The sequence below is a fragment of the Zootoca vivipara genome, chromosome W (assembly GCF_963506605.1).
Source record: "Zootoca vivipara chromosome W, rZooViv1.1, whole genome shotgun sequence".
In the NCBI taxonomy this organism is placed as follows: Eukaryota; Metazoa; Chordata; class Lepidosauria; order Squamata; family Lacertidae; genus Zootoca; species Zootoca vivipara.
This window is the reverse complement of record NC_083293.1, coordinates 5543294-5565118: the sequence shown is the minus strand read 5'-3', so window position 1 is coordinate 5565118 and position 21825 is coordinate 5543294. Positions and strand designations below refer to the sequence as shown.

At 46.0% G+C, this 21825-nt stretch overlaps 1 protein-coding gene across 1 annotated transcript; it reads left to right on the top strand.

The window, feature by feature from the left end:
• The first annotated feature begins 1701 nt into the window (after positions 1–1701).
• On the top strand, positions 1702–20579 carry LOC132591441 (uncharacterized). Its single transcript, XM_060270039.1, has 2 exons — positions 1702–6850; positions 19229–20579. Exon 1 carries the CDS (start codon positions 2173–2175, stop codon positions 6355–6357), a length of 4185 nt encoding a protein of 1394 aa, XP_060126022.1. The 5' UTR covers positions 1702–2172; the 3' UTR covers positions 6358–6850; positions 19229–20579.
• The last annotated feature ends 1246 nt before the right edge of the window (positions 20580–21825 follow it).

Below are 21825 nucleotides of genomic sequence, written 5' to 3'. Positions count from 1 at the left end.
AGGACCTCTGTCTTCGAAGGATTTAGCTTCAGTCGGCTCCCACGTAGCCATCCAGCCACAGCTTCCAAGCACTTGGTCAGTGTGTCCGGGGCCGAGGCAGGGCAGCCGTCCATCAACAGATAGATCTGGGTGTCATCAGCATATTGATGACAACCCAGCCCAAAACTCCGGACAATCTGGGCAAGGGGGCGCATAAAGATATTAAAAAGCATTGGGGAAAGGATTGCGCCTTGCGGGACTCCACACACCAAGGGGTGCCGCGGCGACAACTCCCTCCCTAGCGCCACCCTCTGTCCCCGACCTGAGATGAAGGAACGCAGCCATTGTTGGACTGTGCTCTGAATCCCCACGTCGGCAACTGGCCACATGACCTGGAAGGTACACCGGCTCACTCGGCCAGTAAAGCAAGATGAGCGCCGCAACCCCAGAGTCGGTCACGACTGGACCTAATGGTCAGGGGTCCCTTTACCTTTACCTATCTTATTTTGCAAAGGCTGCGAAGCCCATGCACAGCTACAGGTGTACCTTGGTACTCGAACGGATTCCGTTCTGGAAGTCCGTTCGACTCCCAAAACGGTTCAAAAACTAAGGTGTGGCTTCCAATTGGCTGCAAGAGCTTCCTGCAATCAAGGCAGAGCCCCATTGGATGTTTGGCTGCCCAAAAAACGTTCCTAAACTGGAACACTTACTTCCGGGTGTTCGACGTTCAAGAGCCAAAACATACGAGTACCAAGTACGAGAATCAGTCTCAGGAAGCCTGCAGAAACCTTGTTAGAAAAAAGCTGCACTACGGAGCATGTTGTGCTGAATGCAATGGAACTTTTCTCTTAGGAAGCGCCTGTAAGAATGCACACACTTTCCATTGAGCTAAAGAGGCCTTACTTCTGAGTAGACATGCACAGCACTGCCTGACAAAGGATGCAACAATGGAGTAAACCCCACGGTTTTCCTGCACAATTTTTCAGCTGTCATTCATGCCAGGGTGGATAAAAATCAATGATTTTTTAAAAAAAATAAATAAAAAAATCAGATTTTTTTATTTAAATCGGACTTTTTTGATTTAAATTGGATATTTTTTTAAAAAAATGCTTTTTGAGGCAAATATATTACCATCCAAAGGTTATTCCATCATGAAATAAAGATTAGTTTTTTAATTATGTAGAATAAGGTTGTATATGTTTAATTTTGGGGGTAAATAAATGCCATTAATCCATTAATCCACAATGTCATGCTCTTCCAGAGGTTTTTGTAAGATTATTGGGCAGTTTCTCTGCCTGCAAGATATTATCACAGATGCTTGGTTTACTTTGGCAGTTCTCAAAACTGAATTTGACTCAACAGAGATCGCATGCCTCTTCTTCACAGCAAAAATGTTATAACATGAACAGAGTTGAGAAAAAGACCTTAATCCTATTGTTCTACAAACCTATGAATACAGAATCAAGCCCTTCAGTGCTAAGTTTCAAGAAGTTCAGTGAATAGAATAGAAACAATATTTTTCTGATTGTTTGGAGTGGACAGTATTTAAGTTTTTCATGTGTAGGCTGGGCTGACAGTCTAGGTTTCTTAAAATATATATATTTTGTTTTTGTTTAGCCAAATTAGTTAACAAACATGGATGTTTGTTGAAGCAAATAACATATGCTGTAATGTTATTGTTTCAGTTGAATAAATCTATTTAAATGGTTATTATTCGTGAGCTGAGGGGTAATAGCTCAGCAGTCGTCCTGTATCACGTGGGGCCTGTTGATCTCATATAACAGGAAGTACTGGTGATGTGGCATGTAAACAGGAACAGGAACCGTCTGTGTACTGTTGTAAACTTTCTGATATATGGGATTGTCTGTAAGCAATCTGTCTGTTGCTATGCTGTTTGTCGGAGCTGCAGCATCATGGAGTTAAATACTCCTGGGTGAAGCTGTTTTAAATTTAAATAAATCTTATTTGTTTTAATGAACAAGGGAGTGAAAGTGATTTATTTCACGAGCACTGAAAGCTGGAAAGTTTCCGCTGCTACAAGCTGCGTTTGAACTGTTATCTAAACTTCAGAAGGACGTTTAGAAAACCAGGCTTGGCTTTCGCGAAGGAAGCGTGCAAGGCAAGGAGTTTTTGCTACGCTGCTACAACTCTGCGAATAGGTTATGGAGGCAATAAATTCAGCTTTCAAGTGCCATGGGAAAGAAGAGCTGTGGAAAAGTTGCTGCTGTTTTGAAAGCCGTAAAACTTCCAGCTTGGAGATCGTGCCGGCACAGCTGGCATATCTCGCTGGCAACCCGTAAATCTTCTCTTCCGGAGGCTGAGCTGAAGGAATCGTTGGGAAACGTGAGTAAGCTGACAGCCCAGAAGGAGGAGTGTTTGCTTAATGATAGCAGCACAAGCTTCAAAGGTTTTCATTTGCCCTATTTGCACATCGTTGCCAGAGGGCATGCCACCCCAGCACTCCTGCTAAATTCCCGTGGCGCAGCATGGAATGCTGTGGTCACGCCCACTCCCAGGGAAGAGGGAGAAAGGGAGACAAGAGGGGGCTGGTCTGCTGTGGGCAGAAAGGAAGCAAATGCTTTGAGAGGCTTTGCTGAAAGGTGGACAAATGGGAATGAAAGCAAGTTTGCTACGATCCCAAATGGAGACTTGGCAGTCAGCCAGGATCCACGGCCGATCCCTGCATGCACAACCCCAAAGGTGGGGGTTGTTTTGGCACAACGCAGAGCCAATGAGGCTGAAAATGTCCAGGGTGTCACCCAGTTGCTTGTTGCTGTTTTGGGGCTTTCCTGTGATGCAAAGGGCTGTTTTGCCACGGCTGAAGGCAAGGCTACTTGCGAGGGCTGTTTTGACCAAGGCATGGAAATTTACACTGTGCAAGGCTGCTCAGTTCCCAGGAATGCAATGGGGCCCGTGTGCAAAGTCCTGGAAGATTCCATTGTTGATGAGCAGGGGCATTGTTCCATCCTACGTCATCTTGAAGAAGATACAGGCCAAGGTCGCCAGCTGGGCCACCACCAGATAACGTGTTCTCTGGAGGAGCCTGTGAATGGCAAAAGGACCACCAGTTTGAGATGTTTGTGTGTTGACAATCGGTCAGCAGGTGAGTCACTTGTTGCTGCAAGAGATGAGGCCAGTGATGTGCCAGTTGCTAAGCAACGCTGGCTAGGAGACTCTGGACTCCAGACTCCTGGTGGTGAAGTCCTGAGCTGCAAGAACTTTTTCCCTGGAAGAGGACTAAGTTTTATAAATGGCATTAAGTCTGACTCTGTACATGCTAATATTGCTAATATTGATGTATTTGATTTGCCATTGATGAAATGTAATTTGTCATCTGTCTTGTCTTTGTTGAAAGATAGTTGCAATGTACATTCTGAGGATGCTATGTGCTCAATGTGCTCAATGGAGGGTGGATTGTTGATGTGTGTGAAATGCAATGGGAATGAGTTTTTTATCCTTGTGACAGGTAAAATCATCTCAGGCACGGCTGAGGTTCAGAGTGCCAACATTAGTCCACACCACAATTGCGCCCACTTGTGGCAACAAGGTTGTGCGCACGTAAGTGAAGTGCAGAAGGTACCAGGTACAGGTACAGATACACAACCAGAGATGGGCAACTTGTTGACATGCTCTGAGGTTCTTGGTTGCACTGTTTGTCAACAAGCCAAAGTTACATTATGTGAAGGTTCCAGGTCTGCCAATGTTTCTAGTCAGGCACCTATGCTGACTCAAATGGATTCCTGCAAACCAAGGGAAGCGCTCCGTATGGGCGGAACCCAAATGTTTCTGTCAGATGGCCACACCAGAATGAGCTTCACCATACCTCTCATGAGTACAGGGGAGGAGTTAGGCTTGGTTAGTGAGTGGGTTCAAGCTGTGAAGCCAAAGTTTGCCTGTAAGGTGTTTTGTTTTCAGGCCGATCATGGATCAGTTTGTGCTGAGGGCACACTGCAAGGTTTCTTTCCACAGAAAGGAAGCAAGCACAGATTGTCAGCTCCAAGGGGGCTACAAGGCTGTGCAGTAGCTGGACAGGATACGATTCTTGGAAAGACGTTGTCAGCTATAGTCTTTGTTGCCAGTTTTCTGAGGAAGTTCTGGCCATGCAATTCAACGGTAGGGTGTGAATCCTATTTGTCGCTGTGTAGCGAGGAACCCAAGGTTTCCTTGAGGTTGTTTGAATGGGGAGTCTTTGTGATGCAATCTGAAGACGGTCCCAGGTCCCGAAAGGTATTTTTTGTGGGATACAAACTTTGTTCCACGTTTTGGAAGTTCGTGCGCCCAGGAAATGTTGAGTCACGGGTGATACTCAGCAATAGCATTGAGTTCTGTGAGGCACAGGTGTGGATACCTATCCACTACAGTCCTGATGTGCTTACAGGTTTGGCAGGTTCTAGTGTTGATGGACAGGCTGTGTCTGGTTGTGAACCAGCCAGTACTCCATCCACAGGTACAGTTGTGCAAGGTAGAGTTAGGGACAGTGGTTCAGTTGAGGGACCGGATCCAGGGACTGTTGCGACAGTTATCGCTGGAAACGCGAGCTGGATGCTCAGCGCTGCCCAGAATAATGCACAGCGGGGAGGAGTTCCAAAGCAAGAGCCTAGGAACACTCTCACACCTCCAGTGCCAAGCACTGGTAGACAGGTCAATAGGGACAGGTTGTTCCCGCGCCAAGATTCAGGAGCTAACAGCACGCGCAGTAGTTCGCGCTATGCATTTCCTGAGGTAATTGGTACTCAAGCAGGTTTCATCGTGACGTGGTCAGATGAGGATGCGAATGCTATGTTGAGCAGGTCAGAGAGGGCCACGAAAAGGATATCTACTGACAGATATACAGCCACTAGTCTGTGGACTTGTATGGATCAGTGTGAGCCAGAAAGCTTCGAGGAAGTTCATCAATTGCCTGAGGAGGTGACCAGGAAGTGGTACAAGGCAATGCAGATGGGGTTAGACTCCATGGAAGCACGGAAGGTGTTTTTCACAGTGGCGCGGCCCGAGGGCCAGCGTGCTGTACACAGTCGCGTGGTGTTTAGGTTTAAAACCACGGCAACTGGAGAATCTCAGTATAGGGCTAGGTTTGTAGCCAGAGATGTCTCAAAGCTGGAGGAGTTGCATTCTGAGAGTTTTGCACCCACAGCACCTGAAGCGCTAGGATCTTTGTTATCTACAGCTGCTCAGGAAAGTTTTGTTTTTAACATCAGTGATGCTTGTCTGAATTCACCGTTGGAGGATATGCTGTACACGCTATCTCCACAAGGGTTTGAGATCAATAAGCCTGATGATGTCTTGAAGTTACATATACCCATTTATGGTTTGAAGCAGTCAACCATGAGTTTGGATGAAGTTTTGGAAGGTATAGGTTTTCAAGAGAAATTTACTAATAGTTGTCTTTATCTGGCAGGGTCAAGCCAGAAGCAAATTCTTGTGTTCTGTTTTGTAGATAGCATCAGATGCATTGCAAATACAGAGGCACAGGTGCAATGGTTTGCACAGGAGCTTGACAGGTATTTTAAGCTCAAAGAATTAGGTCCCGTGAGGGTTTACCTAGGTGTCAGGATTGACAGGTCTGTGGATTACAGTTTCTTGCTGAGGCAGGAAGGTAAGATTGAACAGTTGGTTGCAAAGTTCAAGAAGGCTGATAGTGCTAGTATCAGAACACCCTTAGAGATTTGTTTTGTTGAGGATAGTCAGTCCGGGGAACACTCTGGGTCCCAGAGCCCCGTGGTGTTCCAATCAACTCTAAGGAGTTTGTTGAGTTTTTCTCAGTGGAGTAAACCAGTTGGTATGTTTGCTGTGAAGAGGCTTAGCCAAGAGGATGCACAGCCCAGTGTGCATGCCCAGAATGGCATAAAGAAAGTTCTTAGGTATCTGGGAGATACTAAGGAGTTGTGTTTTAGGCAGCCAGTTATGAGTACAGCACAGGACACGTGCTGGTCTGGCAGCAACTGGGCCAAGTTGCAGGGCAGGAAGTCAGCAACTGAGATAGGTGTGAAGTATGATGATGCTCTGATGGAACGCTATTCCAAGCGTCAAAGTTTTATTACTCTTTTCTCTGCGGAGACTGAGTATGACGCTCTTTCAGGAGTCTGTGGAGCGATTCAGATTTGCCAATGTTTGGTCCAGAAGGTCAACGGGGAGTGTTGCCAACCCATCACGGTTTGGGAGGACAACCGGCTCTGTTTGATGCTTACTGAGACTGGTTACGTTATAACCAGTGCCAAACGCGCTGACATTCGTTTTCGGAACGTTTATCAAGGCGTCCACACAGGATTGGCAAAACTGAGGAGTTGCCCGAGCCAGGGGAGCCTGGCAGTTGGGTTCACCAAATCTTTGGGTTTCCGGAGACGTAATGGATTCTGCAAAGGTTTGTGTTTTGCGTAAGGAAGTCTTTACGCTACCCCTGTGATGCAGGACGAGAGGGGGTGTGAGCTGAGGGGTAATAGCTCAGCAGTCGTCCTGTATCACGTGGGGCCTGTTGATCTCATATAACAGGAAGTACTGGTGATGTGGCATGTAAACAGGAACAGGAACCGTCTGTGTACTGTTGTAAACTTTCTGATATATGGGATTGTCTTTAAGCAATCTGTCTGTTGCTATGCTGTTTGTCGGAGCTGCAGCATCATGGAGTTAAATACTCCTGGGTGAAGCTGTTTTAAATTTAAATAAATCTTATTTGTTTTAATGAACAAGGGAGTGAAAGTGATTTATTTCACGAGCACTGAAAGCTGGAAAGTTTCCGCTGCTACAAGCTGCGTTTGAACTGTTATCTAAACTTCAGAAGGACATTTAGAAAACCAGGCTTGGCTTTCGCGAAGGAAGCGTGCAAGGCAAGGAGTTTTTGCTACGCTGCTACAACTCTGCGAATATTATTAAGGTAATGATTATTTTTCTCCTTCCTAAGTACAACAGTAAAGTTGTCCAAATACAGTATGAATGATTAACCCCTTAAACTGGGGATAAAAAAACTAATATGAAAAGTGGTTATTCTAAAAATCTTCATCTACTTGCATATTAAAGCTATACCAGCAAGAATTAGTCTTGATGTAGAAAACTATGATTTAAATCAAGCCTTGCTGCCTAGTGATTTAAATCGTGATTTAAATCGTGATTTAAATCAGTTTGATTTAAATCAAATCCACCCTGATTCATGCACTCCAATCTCCGATCATGTTGCTATTTAAGGGTATTGGTCACTTTTTTATTTAAAAAAACAAAACCAAAACTTGAGGCAACTTACAAAAGAAACAATGCACATGCATTCAAACCGGAATAACAGTGTTTCTCAACCAGTGTGCCTCCAGATGTTTTGGGACTACAACTCCCATCATTCCTGACCGCTGGTCTTGCTAGCTAGGGATGATGGGAGTTGTAGTCCCAAAACATCTGGAGGCACACTGGTTGAGAAACACTGCGGTATAATAATGAAGAAAAATGGAAAAGGCTATTTTTAAAAGGCAGGTTTTTAAAACATCCCACCCACCGAAGGAGGCCACAGATAATTAGAAGCCAATGGGTCTGGAGAAAAATAAATGTTTCTATCTGGCACCTAAATATATGTAGTGACCGCTCCAAGGGAGCCTCCCTGGGGAGAGCATTCCACAAGAAGGGAACCGCCACGGATTGTTGCTGCCCTCCAGGCCTCCCACGGATCAGGTATTGCAGAGCCTGGGTTGGTCATATGGGGAGAGGCAGTCCTGAGCCACATAAGGCTTTGTGGGTCCAAACCAGCACTTTGACTTTGGGCCCAGAAACTAATTGGCAGCCAGTGCGGTCAGGCCAGGAATGGACGTTCTGTGCTTAGAATGTCTTAGAATCATAGAATCGTAGAGTTGGAAGAGACCACAAGGGTCATCCAGTCCATAGAATCATAGAATCATAGAGTTGGAAGAGACCACAAGGGTCATCCAGTCCATAGAATCATAGAATCATAGAGTTGGAAGAGACCACAAGGGCCATCCAGTCCAACCCCCTGCCGAGCAGGAAACACCATCAAAGCATTCTTGACATACGGCTGACAGCAACGCGTGGCCGGGTCTGCTAGTAGAATCATAGAATCATAGAGTTGGAAGAGACCACAAGGGCCATCCAGTCCATAGAATCATAGAATCATAGAGTTGGAAGAGACCACAAGGGCCATCCAGTCCAACCCCCTGCCAAGCAGGAAACACCATCAAAGCATTCTTGACATATGCCTGTCAAGCCTCTGCTTAAAGACCTCCAAAGAAGGAGACTCCACCACACTCCTTGGTAGCAAATTCCACTGCTGAACAGCTCTTACTGTCAGGAAGTTCTTCCTAATGTTGAGGTGGAATCTTCTTTCTTGAAGTTTGAATCCATTGCTCTGTGTCCGCTTCTCTGGAGCAGCAGAAAACAACCTTTCCCCCTCCTCCATATGACATCCTTTCATATATTTGAACATGGCTATCATATCACCCCTTAACCTTCTCTTCTCTGGGCTAAACATACCCAGCTCCCTAAGCCGTTCCTCATAAGGCATCGTTTCCAGGCCTTTGACCATTTTGGTTGCCCTCCTCTGGACACATTCCAGCTTGTCAGTATCCTTCTTGAACTGTGGTGCCCAGAACTGGACACAGTACTCCAGGTGAGGTCTGACCAGAGCAGAATACAGTGGTACTATTACTTCCCTTGATCTAGATGCTATACTCCTCTTGATGCAGCCCAGAATTGCATTGGCTTTTTGAGCTGCTGCATCACACTGGGAGAAATACAGGGGTGCAGGGTGGAAGATTCAGCATAGTGGTACCTTGGGTTACAAATGCTTCAGGTTACAGACGCTTCAGGTTACAGACTTTGCTAACCCAGAAATAGTACCTCGGGTTAAGAACCTTGCTTCAGGATGAGAACAGAAATTGTGCTTTGGCAGCGCGGCGGCAGCAGGAGGCCCTATTAGCTACAAAGTGGTACCTCAGGTTAAGAACAGTTTCAGGTTAAGAACGGACCTCGAGAACAAATTAAGTTCTTAACCAGAGGTACCACTGTATGCACATTTGCCCGATTTACAAGGTTCCAGAATTCAGCTTTTTTCATTGCAGAGTTGGATTTGGTGCAGGGTTGTCTTTTTGAAAAATAAATAAATCATGGGATGGAGGAAGCCAGCAGTAACTGCGTTGATGAGCACATGGAAAGCCAACGTTGGTCAATCAATCAGATAAATGCTGGAGGTGTGGAACAGAAACAGGTACACAAATACATATGTGGTGGAAATGTTCCAAGATAAATAAGTATTGGAGCGTGATCTACGAGGAACTTAAGAGAATGACAAAGACAACATTTAAAAAGAAACCAGAGCTTTTTTTTGTTGAACATAATTCCCGAGAATGTTAAAAGCACTAACAGAACGCTGACGATGTACGGAATAGCAGCGGCAAGAATTCTGTTAGTGAGAAATTGGAAAAGCAACAACATACCCAGCAAACTTGAGTGGCAATTATTAATGAAAGAATAGGCACAGCTAGCGAAAATTCACAGGAAGAATTAGAGGACGGACGAGACAAAAAATTAAAAAGGAATGGAGGATATTTTACGAATATTTAGAAACAAATTAAATAATTAAGCCAACCAGCAGATCGTACCTGAGCCCGAAATGGAATATTTGAGGAATAATGATGTAAATAAATTAAGAACCGTGCCATGAAATAGAACTTAATTTTATGAGTTACAGAGAGGTAAACTGGAAGTCAAATCTTAATTTCCTTTTTTCTTTCTTTTTCCGTTTATCTTATACTTTTTTCTTCTTTTTCTCCTTTCTTTTTTTCTGCGCCCATCTGATATGAGGCATATGTTTTTGGTTTGTTTGTATTCTTTCTTTGTGATTGTGTATTCTCTCTCTCTCTCTCTCTCTCTCTCTCTCTCTCTCTTTGGATTCATTTGGGATAGATAAATGCCATGATTTTTGCTTTTGTAATGTTGTGGTTTGCTGTGATCTTTTAAATGGAAACTAATAAAATTTATTTTTAATAGAAAAAAAAGCAAAGCTAACATTGGTCACTGGACCACACAGCTCCCATCCTCCCTGACCGCTGGCTATGCTGGCTAGGGGAGGCGTTGTTGTAAGCCAAAAATGGCTTATCTTCTGAGTTAGCCAATAAAACTCAGAGACAAGAGGAGTTAGGAGTCCATTATGTTTATTGCAAAGCAATAAGGTTACAGTCGAATCATTTCGGTAAACCGGAACCCCGCCCAAAGGTCGGGCAGGAATTTATAACATTTCAGACAAAGGATTTTGATTTAACCAATCACATAAAGCATTACATCATTTAATATTTAATATTCATCACCTCATTTCATATTTAATACGTATGTCATTACCTATTCTAATACGCATGCGCAATAAGCGTTGCTAACTAAACTTTTATTCTTACCATGATCTGTTACATATTGTTAGTTTGCATTTATGGGAACCTGTGTCACGTGTGGATGGAACAATTTATGTTCTAGTTCATGAATTGCTTCTTTGTGATTTACGTATTAGCTGACCTTCTTTCCCAGTAGGGACGGCTTCTTGCTGAATCATCAGTTTCTCTAAAGCAACAGGTTACCATAATTCACTATTATAAGCATATTCTAGGATTTATAGGGATTTACACTATCACCTTAATTGGGGCCCTTTGGGCCCCAAATACATTCCTTCCTTTGACTTGAAGCTAAAAGGTGCGAGATTACTCGCACCAATCGGCTTGACACTTATGTAACTCATTCAGCTTGACCCTCAGGTAACTCAGTTAGACCCTCCTGCTTTTGGGGCATGTTTTTGGACTATGTTGGGAAGGATTTAAATACAGTCATCAAAATTTGGTACTGGGTTGGCACCATTCCTTTTAGCCAGTAAAACCAGTGCCAATCCCCCTACTAACATCCAAAAATGTATAGAATTGCCATTGGCTGTTCCTGGGCAGATTCTGCCAACCTGTCGCAATCCGAAACACCTGGAAGGCACCCATTTGGAGAAGGCTGTACTGGGGAGGCCCACATTCAAGCCCCCCACTGCCACCCCAACCATAAGCTCACCAAGTGAAGTTGGGCCAACTCAACTGGGCCGTTGTGAGGACACAGAACATAAGAAGGAGCCCATCTAGTCCAGCGTTCCTGTTCGCACAGTGGCCAACCAGAGCTTCACTGGACGCCCCCTGATTTCCGGTATTATGGATATCCAGTGAAGCTGGGTGCCTGAAGATGGAATAGACCAAAATAAATTATCGCAGAAAGACATGCACAGAAGCATACAACTTAAGGAACAAAAGTTAACCGCTCGCCATCAGAGCAATGGCATTTCAGCTTCTCTCCTCTATTACACCCCAGAGCCCCAACCAGGTTTTAGAGGGGGGGGGAAGCCAACCCCAGTTGCCCCAGTTCACTGGCTTGGCAATTGAAACTTCCCTCGCTGGTGCAGCTACTTAATCCTGGGTGACCGTTAAGCTGATGCAAGCTTGCTGCCCTCCACTTCCCCCCCGCCCAACACCTGCTTCAAATCGTGCGTCCACCCCTGGGACAAACAAGCCTGTGCCCCCAAGACTGACTGGAACACTCTCAGAGGTGTATTGCAACAGGTGCCAGACTCAGGATGCAACCGTTTTCCCAGGGTGAATGCAGAGGCCGTTTCCAGCAACACAGAACACCTTCATTTCCACTGCCACCCCTTTTTGCAGAGAAGCATGTTCACCACTGGAGCGACAACATTTTAAAAGAAGTTTGCATGAAAAAAACACCCCCTGGCTATTTACGGGTTATCCCCCCCCCCTTTACTATGGGAGTTTTGTGCGCAAAGATGGGAGGTTGGGGGGAAGGATGCAAACATGTCTCCGGATTATTTCCAAGAATGCCTTTTTTAAAAGCTCTAGTTACAGGTAGGTAGCCGTGTTGGTCTGAGTCGAAGCAAAATTAAAAAAAAATCCTTCAGTTGCACCTTAAAAAAAACTAAGTTTTTATTTTGGTATGAGCTTTCGTGTGCATGCACACTTCTTCAGATACACTTGAAACAGAAGTGTCAGACATATATATATATATATATATATATATATATATATATATATATATACACACACATACACAGAGGGTGGTGGGGGTGGGTGGGAATGGGTGATGGGCTGATGGGAGTGGTAAACCTGTAGATGGCTGTTAATGACTGCTGATGACTGCAATTAGTCCGGGGGGGGGGTATAGCTGCCAAGTTATCCCTTTTTTAAAGGGAAATTCCCTTATGCTGAATAGGCTTCCTCGTGAGAAAAGGGAAAACTTGGCAGCTATGGGGGGGAAGCAAGGGCTGAGGCGCTAAAGAAAGCTTGATCATGCATAATGAGATAAGAATCCGATGTCTTTATTCATCCCAGGTGGCGCCATAATTTATTACAGAGAAATTTCAGGAACAGACTGGAAAGAGAAGTTGCTGAATTGGAACTCATTACCAAGTTTAAAACCATGGAGCCACCTGGGATAAATAAAGACATCAGATTCTTATCTCATTGTGCATGATCAAGCTTTCTTTAGCGCCTCAGCCCTTGCTTTTTCCCCGCAGGACCAATTGCAGCCATCAGCAGTCGTTAACAGCCATCTACAGGTTTACCACTCCCACCAGCCCATCACCCATTCCCATCAACCCCCCCCCACCCTCTGAATATATATAAGGGTCTGACACTTCTGTTTCCAGTGTATGCATGCACACGAAAGCTCATACCAAAATAAAAACTTAGTTTGTCTTTAAGGTGCTACTGAAGGATTTTTTTTATTTTTTAAAAGCTTTAGTTTTGAAGGCAGCGTGCTTTGGGAAATGTGTGGGGGGGGGTGTCCCTGAAATTAATTAGCATGCATGCTAATTGGGGAAATTATTTTTTCCTCTGCTGCTTAATGGAGCAAGTATGACACCCACAAGAGTCAACAAGGCACGAAGGAGGACCTGTGGTTCATTTCGTTATCGATTTACTCGTGAAGACGAAAGGTTGGAGAGAGTGAGGCAAAAAAATATGCAATTCTCAGGAAAACAACCACCTTTCCACGCCCTCTTCAAATGCACGAGAAATACAGATTTGGAGGCAAGCATCAGGGTAGCTCTCCCGTACCCCTGGAATCTTCATTTTTAATAAGTAACTAATATTTAAATCAATGCCAATTTCAAAATACCAATAAATAAAAATTATGCTGGCAGGGCACCTCTCATTTACAGCATTTGTCAAAGCGTTTCACACTGACAGTATAGCAAGGATTTAAGAGCAGGGAGTGTTTCAAGTCTTTTTTAGGTTAGCAGGGGGTGGGAAATGTTGTTCCAGACTGGGAGAGGTGAGGGAGGCAATGCGATACACGCACACACACACGATAGATAAAAGCATGCAGCCTATGATGAAGAACGCTGCAGCTGCATCAGACCAAAGGCCCATCTACTCCAATAGCCCATTTCCCATGCTGGACAGCCAGAAGCCCCAAGGGCGTAGCCAGGATCAAAACTAGGGGGGGGCAAGCCATGGTCGTTCAGGGGCGGGGCCAAGGCACAGAAGGGGAGGGGCCACAAAGTGGGCGGGGCTAAAGGGCCAACGGGCCTGATGACATCGTGGCGGTGGCAGCAGCGGCCACCTCGTGCTTCTGGGGCTGGTAGCGTTGGCGGCTACCCTGCTTGGCTGGAGAGGACGGGACGGTCGGGCAGGCGAGAGGGGGTGGCAGGGCGGGCGAGGGCGAGGCAAGACACGGCCGCAGCCACGACGGCTCCGAGGCATTGCTGCATATCAGCATAATATTTCAACCATGGTTCAAGCCCCACCTTAGGAAAAAAATCCTGCATTGCAGGGGGTTGGACTAGATGACCCTTGTGGTCCCTTCCGACTACAATTCTATGATTCTATTGATATATTACCATAGCATATGCATCATTCTTCTTTCTTGAATTGTCCTACTCCTAGGCATAGCATCCAACTCCTAGAGGCCTAGGTGCCCCCCCCCCAATTACTGGTAAATACCGTATTTGAAAGAGTCATCCCCCCATGTTGATGGGCTTTCTATGTGGGGCTTATCTGCCCCCCCGTATTTTATTAAGGATGGAAGAGGGAGGGAAGGAAGGAAGAAATAGAGAGATAACTCATATTTGTGGGTGTCTCTTCATGACGCTGTGATGCTGGAACTCTGCAGCAAGAGGACAGGAGGGTCAGGCAGGCGAGAGGGGGTGGAAGGGCGGGCGAGGGCGGGGCAAGGCATGGCCGCAGCTACGACAGCTCCGAGGCGTTGCTGCATATCAGCATAATATTTCAACCATGGTTCAAGCCCCACCTTAGGAAAAAAATCCTGCATTGCAGCGGGTTGGACTAGATGACCCTTGTGGTCCCTTCCGACTACAATTCTACGATTCTATTGATATATTACCATACCATATGCATCGTTCTGCTTTCTTGAATTGTCCTACTCCTAGGCATAGCAGCCAACTCCTAGAGGCCTAGGTGCCTCTCCCTCCCCCAATTACTGGTAAATACCGTATTTGAAAGAGTCATCCCCCCATGTTGATGGGCTTTCTATGTGGGGCTTATCTGCCCCCCCCCCCGTATTTTATTAAGGATGGAAGAGGGAGGGAAGGAAGGAAGAAATAGAGAGAGGGATAACTCATATTTGTGGGTGCCTCTGGGTGACGCTGTGATGCTGGAACTCTGCATGTACAGGAGCCTTGTAAGCAGCTTTCTCTCTGCTTGATTTACAGCAGGCACGTCCAACAGGTAGATTGTGATCTACCAGTAGATCACTGGATGTCTGTGGTAGATCACTGGTAGGTCACTGGCACCCCTAAAAAAAGCTCACCCAAAATTTTCCTCCTCCCTCAAAAAAATTGAACTATGACCTGAAGCCCTAAACAAAAATGGGCCTCCCTCCCTCCTAAAAGAAGCTCAACAAGTTTGACCTAAACCCCCCAAAACAGGGCTTCCCTTCCTTTAAAAAAAACTCAACAGCTTTGACCTGAACCCCCCAAAAGGGGGTAGATCACCCCCAGTTTTAAACTCTGAGTAGATCAGAGTCTCTTGGGAGGTGGCCACCCCTGATTTACAGTATACAGATGCAGGAGGAGGGGCAGACTGGAACACCAATGCTTTTTATAAACATCACTGTGTCTGTCAAAGCTACAGCCCCCCCTTTCTTATTCACTTCCTTTTAGCCTTGCAGAGCCACCTTAGTCAAATTGAATCCTCTGAGTCTGCACCCTCATTAAATCGCCAATAGAACTCTTAATGCTCCTGAATGCTCATTAACAAGTCCCACTTAAGAACAATAGGGTGAAATGGTCAGCTATCAAATCTTGCCTGGGGATATATGCTCCATTGTCTTAACTGCTTAACTACTGGTAGCCACTTTGCTTTATTTATTTGATGTGTTTTTGTTACTGCTGTGTCCCCCCCCCCCCAGCAAGCGGAGACTTAGCTGCTCTTGCTAAAGCAACAAAGCCTTTTCCACTTCAGTTTTTGGAGGGGAAAAGTGCTGGTTATGGTCTGTAAAATACATTAATTTTTTTGCTTCTAGGGGGGGGGCAGCTGCCCCCTCCTGCCCCCCCTGCCTACGCCCATGAGAAGCCCAGAGGCAGGATACGGGCCCAACAGGATATCTCCTACCAAGCAGCTGGTACTCAAAAGGCAGGCTGCCTCTGAACAGGTTTCATCGAAACCTATTCTCCTTTTCTAACAAACTGTCTCTTGTACTTCCAAAGCCATCTAAGAGCCAAGCTTCACATTACGTCTACACAGATGAGCTTACAAAAAAAAGGTGGGGGGGATTTGAAAAAAGGAACCGTTTTCCACCTGTGGTGACCCTGCCCACAGGTATTCAGATTTTGGACAGCGGTTTGTCAAGAAGTGCTTTTTGTAGATTTCAGCTCGGCATTCAATACCATTCTACCGCGACGTCTGGTAACTAAATTGGGAAATCTGGGGCTCCCGCTATCACTCTGTGGGTGGATACTGGACTTTCTCTCAGATCGCTCCCAGAGGGTCCGGTTGGGCCCTTATATGTCTAACATGCTTAGGACTAACACAGGAACACCACAAGGATGCGTGCTTAGTCCGCTCCTTTATACTCTTTATACGTATGATTGTGTCGCTGCCCACCCTAGAAATAGGGTTGTCAAATTTGCAGATGACACAACCGTGATCGGGCTCATCTCTGATAAGGAGGGTGAAACAGACTATAGAGATGAGGTGGAGCGGCTGACAGAGTGGTGCAGAGTTAATAACTTGCTCATAAATACAAAGAAAACAAAGGAGCTTGTGGTGGACTTTAGGAGACAGAGGAACAAGGTCCAGGCACTTTTGACTGACGGAATTTGTGTGGAGAGGGTAACAACGTTTAGATTTCTAGGCATTGAGTTACAGGAGGATCTGTCCTGGAGTGTTAATACAAGGGGGCTGGTGAAGAAGGCGCAGCAGAGACTGTATTTTTTTGAGAATTTTAAGGAAAAACCATCTTCCACAAAAGCTGCTGCTTGCCTTCTATCACTGTGCCATACAGAGCGTGCTCACGTACGGTTTATGTGTGTGGTACGGAAGCTGTACTTCCCAGGACAGAGCAGGGCTGTGTAGAATTATTAAAACAGCAGAGAACATTATTGGCTGCTCACTCTCCACCTTAGAACAAATCTACACCACCAGGTGCCATAGAAAAGCGCTAGACATATCAAGGGATCCAACGCACCCTGGTCACCATTTCTTTCAGCTCCTGCCATCGGGACGGAGATATAGAACAATGCAGGCAAGAACGAGCCGTCTCAGGAACAGTTTCTTCTCTAGAGCGATTTTGCCTTAAATGGAAAGCCTGGACTTTGAAGTCATCTTATTTGACTTGTTATTTTGTATTATATTTACTGTTTTTAATTAGGTTTTTGTAATTTTGGATTATGCGGAATGCTTTATCAGAGTGGATGTAGCAACCGAGTAATTTCGTTGTTCCCGCAAGGGGACAATGACAATAAAGATATCTTATCTTATAGAAGAAGTGACCAAATTACGCAAAACCAGCTATTTCAGCTTCACCGCAGCTTTGATTACTAAATCTATGGACCGATCAACTGAAAGGTTTCAGCTCTCGGGAACTCTTGACGGGGATGCTTTTTGGGGTTGTTTTTTTAAGAATTTATGGTTATATGCTCTTTAAAAATCAACCTGGATCTTTATGTATTAAGAATTGGAAAAAGCAGCCAGTTCGTTTGTTAAAATGAGGCTGGGAAAACAAGCAGCGACCATTTCCCACCCCATAAGATAAGTACTGACCTTGACAGGACTGAACTATGTCAACAAAAAGGTATTCCCCTGAGTTCCAGCGGATTGTTTTGACAACCCTGTGGGAATTAAGGATAGGACTCTGCCGAGATGAGAAACAACTACAAGAGTTAAAGCACCAATTTCAGATGGTGGTTGCTGAATATGATTTCTCAGAGGATGAAGATACCGAAACCGAAGGGGAAGATTGTGACAACCATAGTGACTGTGATTTGGAATGCAAAGATAACGATGACGACAGTGATAATATAATACAAAATGAAGCCCACCACGAAGGAAAAGAGGACTTTTTACTCTTAAGAGAGGTTATATTGGGAATAGTCATAGTCTAAATTAGAATTGGTCATGGAAAAAGTTTAAGTTAGACACATCAGTCTACCCAAATTTAGACACATCAGTCTACCCAAATTAATAACGAAGTTGACCTGTATCATATCTCTCTCTCTCTCTCTCTCTCTCTCTCTCTCTCTCTCTCTCTCTCTCTCTCTCTCTCTCTCTCTCTCACACACACACACACACACACACACACACACCAGCCTCACACCATCATTATCGTCACCATTATTTTTTAAAAAAGAGCATCTCCTCACGGACAAAGAAGTGCCTCAGGAGGGAAGGACGCCTCATAAGCAACACTCTCTTTCCGCCCCGCATATGGCGGCAAGGAGGGCAGGAAACCCAAAGTTTTAGTAGGTGTCAGGCCTTCGTTCTCCCCGTTGGGAGCTGCGTGCGCTGAGTGTCCTGCCTCCTGGGGATAAGGTGGAGCGGGCACACTTCTGTGTTATGAGAGCACGTGTGTGTGTGTGTGTGTAAAATAAAAAAAAATCCTTCAGTAGCACCTTAAAGACCAACTAAGTTCTTATTTTGGTATGAGCTTTCGTGTGCATGCACACTTCTTCAGATACACTTGAAACGGAAGTGTCAGACCCTTATATATATACAGAGGGTGGTGGGGGTGGGGGGGAATGGGTGATGGGCTGATGGGAGTGGTAAACCTGTAGATGGCTGTTAACGACTGCTGATGACTGCAATTAGTCCGGGGGGGGGGGAGCAAGGGCTGAGGCGCTAAAGAAAGCTTGATCATGCATAATGAGATAAGAATCCGATGTCTTTGTTCATCCCAGGCGGCCCCGTGGTTTTAAGCTTGGGAATGAGTTCCAATTCAGCAACTTCTGTGTGTGTGTGTGTGCCAGTTGGCCAGGTTATCATTTGAAAACTCAATGAAAGGATTCCAAATGTCAATAAAGTCATCTACGGCTCTTGTGCTGCTCACTGCTTGTGCTCTCTTGTCAATTTTCTTTCAGTAGCTAAGGCAATTGTCCATTCACTTGTTTCCAGTGAGAAACGTAAATGTTCCAAGCTCTTCCAATTCTGTGTCACCGTAAGGCGTGCTGCCACAAGAAGTGTTCAGTTATCTGTAGTAAAGATTAAGGTGTTCTTCCCTGAAAGTGGTTAACAGTCCTAAACTTGGTGTGCACTGTACTTCTTCTCCTGTGTTGTGTCTTATTTATATGAACATTTTAGTGGGGTCGGATGCCATCTATGTGCAGTAATAGCTTAAATGTATTCTCTCATACAGTATATGAGTTGAGAGTGATTCACCTTTTTTTTTTTTGCCAGCAGGTTATTCCAATCCATCTCTTCAATTTCAATGCCTAAATCAGATTCCCACAACTGTTTTACAGGATCATATTGCCCAATGTTAATTTGTTCAGTATTTTGTAGGGTATAGATAAAAAGGGTTTGTCTGTTTTATTGGGTCCAGAATTAATTTTCAAATGGTGTCAAGTATCTGGTGGCATGTGTTGAGAGGTTAAGTCTGACCATTGTATTCTATACCCTTAATTTTGTGGCTATTTGGAGTAGTTTTTGTTAACTGTACTCTTGAGCAGGGAGCAATTTCAAATGGCAACCTCTTGTTCTTTAGTTGCTGCCCACGCCTGGCCCACCCACTGAAACTCTCATTCCTCCTCCTCTCTCTTGCTTCTTTCCCACCATGGCAGAAAGCTGAGGATTACGGCTATGGGCAGTCTCTGATGGAGCGGCTGAGCAGACAGTTGAATGGGCAGCTCCAGGAGAAAGTCATTGACAGGCTTCCAGTCCTGCGCTTCACCATTCAGTACAGGATGCACCCCGAGATCTGCCTCTTCCCTTCTAACTACGTCTATGACCGTGCCCTGAAAACCGATGGGTGCGTAGTCATCTTTTTGTTAATGATTATCTCACCTCAAGCCAACAGATGTTACGGAAGAAGAAGTGGACGAATGAATGTGGACGAATGAACCTGAATGTGGATGAAGGTTCCACTTTATCCTGGATTTTTCAGAACCCCGAAGTCCAGTGGTGCGTCGGCTGTGCTCTCCAGATGCTGCTGGAGTCCAGCAGCCAGCAGCCCCAGCCAGAAGGGCCAGTGGTCAGGGATGGGGAAACTTGTACTTGCTCAGCTGAATGAAAATTCTGCACATGATCATAGGCATCCATCCTGACTCCTTCTGGGAACCTGATTTGATACTTAAACATAAACAAAAAAAACCCCTTCCTTTCTAACCATTTCTGAAATGTTACTGTTGAATTATGTGCTCTTTGATGCTTGTCTGGATTTTTATAGTGGCAAGTAGCTATATTTATGCTAAACTGCTGCTGCTGCTGCTGCTGAACTTCTTTTTTTTGTAAGTGAAATTCTTAGATCAGAGCTGGGAAACCTGTGTCCCTCTTGATGCTGCTGGACTCCCAACAGCCCCAGTCAGGATGGCCTATTGGGGGTGGGGGATACTGTCCAGCGCCACCTGGAGGGTCAGGGTTTCCCTATCCTGTGGTGTACAAAAGTGCAGTAGGTGCAGTAGGCCTGGTCCGCCCATAATCTCCTTGCTGGATGAAGCCAAGGGTTCAGTTTATTCATTACATTTATATCCCACCTTTTCCTCCAAGGAGTTCTCCCCCTCCTCATTTAATTTGCACAACCGCCCTGTGAGGTAGGCTGCGCTGAGAGGCAGTGACTGGCCCAAGGCCACCCACTTTCATGGCTGAGCAGGGATTTGAAGCCTGGTCTCCCAGCTCCTAATCCAACACTCCAGCCACTACACCTCACTGCCTACAGATGCTTCTAGGAAACCCACAAGCTGGGCACCTCGTCTTCAGAAGTGGACTGCTTCTGCATGTGGAGATTGCGCACTCCTTGCAGCCGCAGACAAGCCTCTCCTCAACTCCCCATCTCCCCTACTCTCTGGAACACCTGGCCCCAGTGACCTTCATCCCTTCATCTCCACCACCCTCAGTGGCCGGAAGGCCTCCTGTTCTTTGCTGACCCTTTATGTTTGGAATTCCCTCTCCAAGAACATTTGCACTGTGCCATAACCCTCCTCATCTTCCTTCAAAAGTGGTGTCGCTGGGGAGGCCTTTCATTTGAGGCCTTCCCTGCTGCTGAAGTACACTTGGGCCGTCATCTCTTGCTGGACTTGCCTGCACTTGTTTCATAAAAGAAAAACTTCCCTCCCTCTGTTGTTTCCCTGTTGTTAAAATATACATTGTAGGGTCCCTGGGTGTTAGGGCAAAATTCATCAGGCAAGGGCCTGTGGTCGTTGCGGAGTATAAAAGGAAGGAGTCCAGCCACGATCCGGAGCAAACAGCAAGGTTTATTACTGCGCAGCAGGTTCAATGCCAGACTGAACACCGTGAACAGGGCTGCAGGAACTTTTAAAAGTTCCCACCACCATCCCATAATGCACATCGAAAGCATCATGCATACATCACTTGTGACAGGGTAAAACGTCAGAAAAGGGGAAGGTGCAAGGGGCATTAGCATACAGGTAAACAGGAGGTAAGCAGGATTAGCATAAGGTAACAATGCACGATGTCCCAGGACATTGATAAGCAAGTCAGCCAGCGGCAAACGGACTGGGTGGATCGCTTGCCACTAGCAGAATTTGCCTACAACAATGCAGTGCACGTCTCCACAGGGGTGTCGCCCTTTAAGGCCAATTACGGGCGCGACCTCAGATCTTTCCCAGAGAGGGAGAGGGAGGAGGAGGGCCCACAGGCTGAGGATTGGGCAGAGGAACTGGAGACGGTGCACCAGCAGCTCAGAGAACACTTGGAGAGGGCCAAGGAAGCGTACAAAAAGGGGGCAGATCGCCACAGGCGACAAGGGGAGGTCATCAGGGTGGGGGACAAGGTGTGGTTGTCCTCGGAGGGCCTTCCCACCAGAGGGAGGTGCAAAAAGCTGGCACCCAAATGGCTGGGCCCCTTCACGGTCACGCAACAGGTCAACCCGGTGGCATACAGGCTGGCACTGCCAGAGGACATGAGGGTGCATCCAGTGTTTCATAGATCGCTGCTGTCGCCGTACAGGGAAAGCAGCAGGCTCCGAGACAGCGAACAAACCCCCGAGGGAGGGGGGGAGAGGGAAAGCAGGGAGCAACTCAATGAGGCCACGGCCATCCTGGATTCAAGGTGGGGGGTGGGGGGCCTGGAGTACCTCATGGCATGGGAGGATGCTCCACCGTCCCAGAATGAATGGGTTCCCGCCACTCAGATACAGGAGGAATTCTTGGTGGAAGAATTTCACGCCCTCTTTCCCCACAGACCCAAGCCCTGGCACATG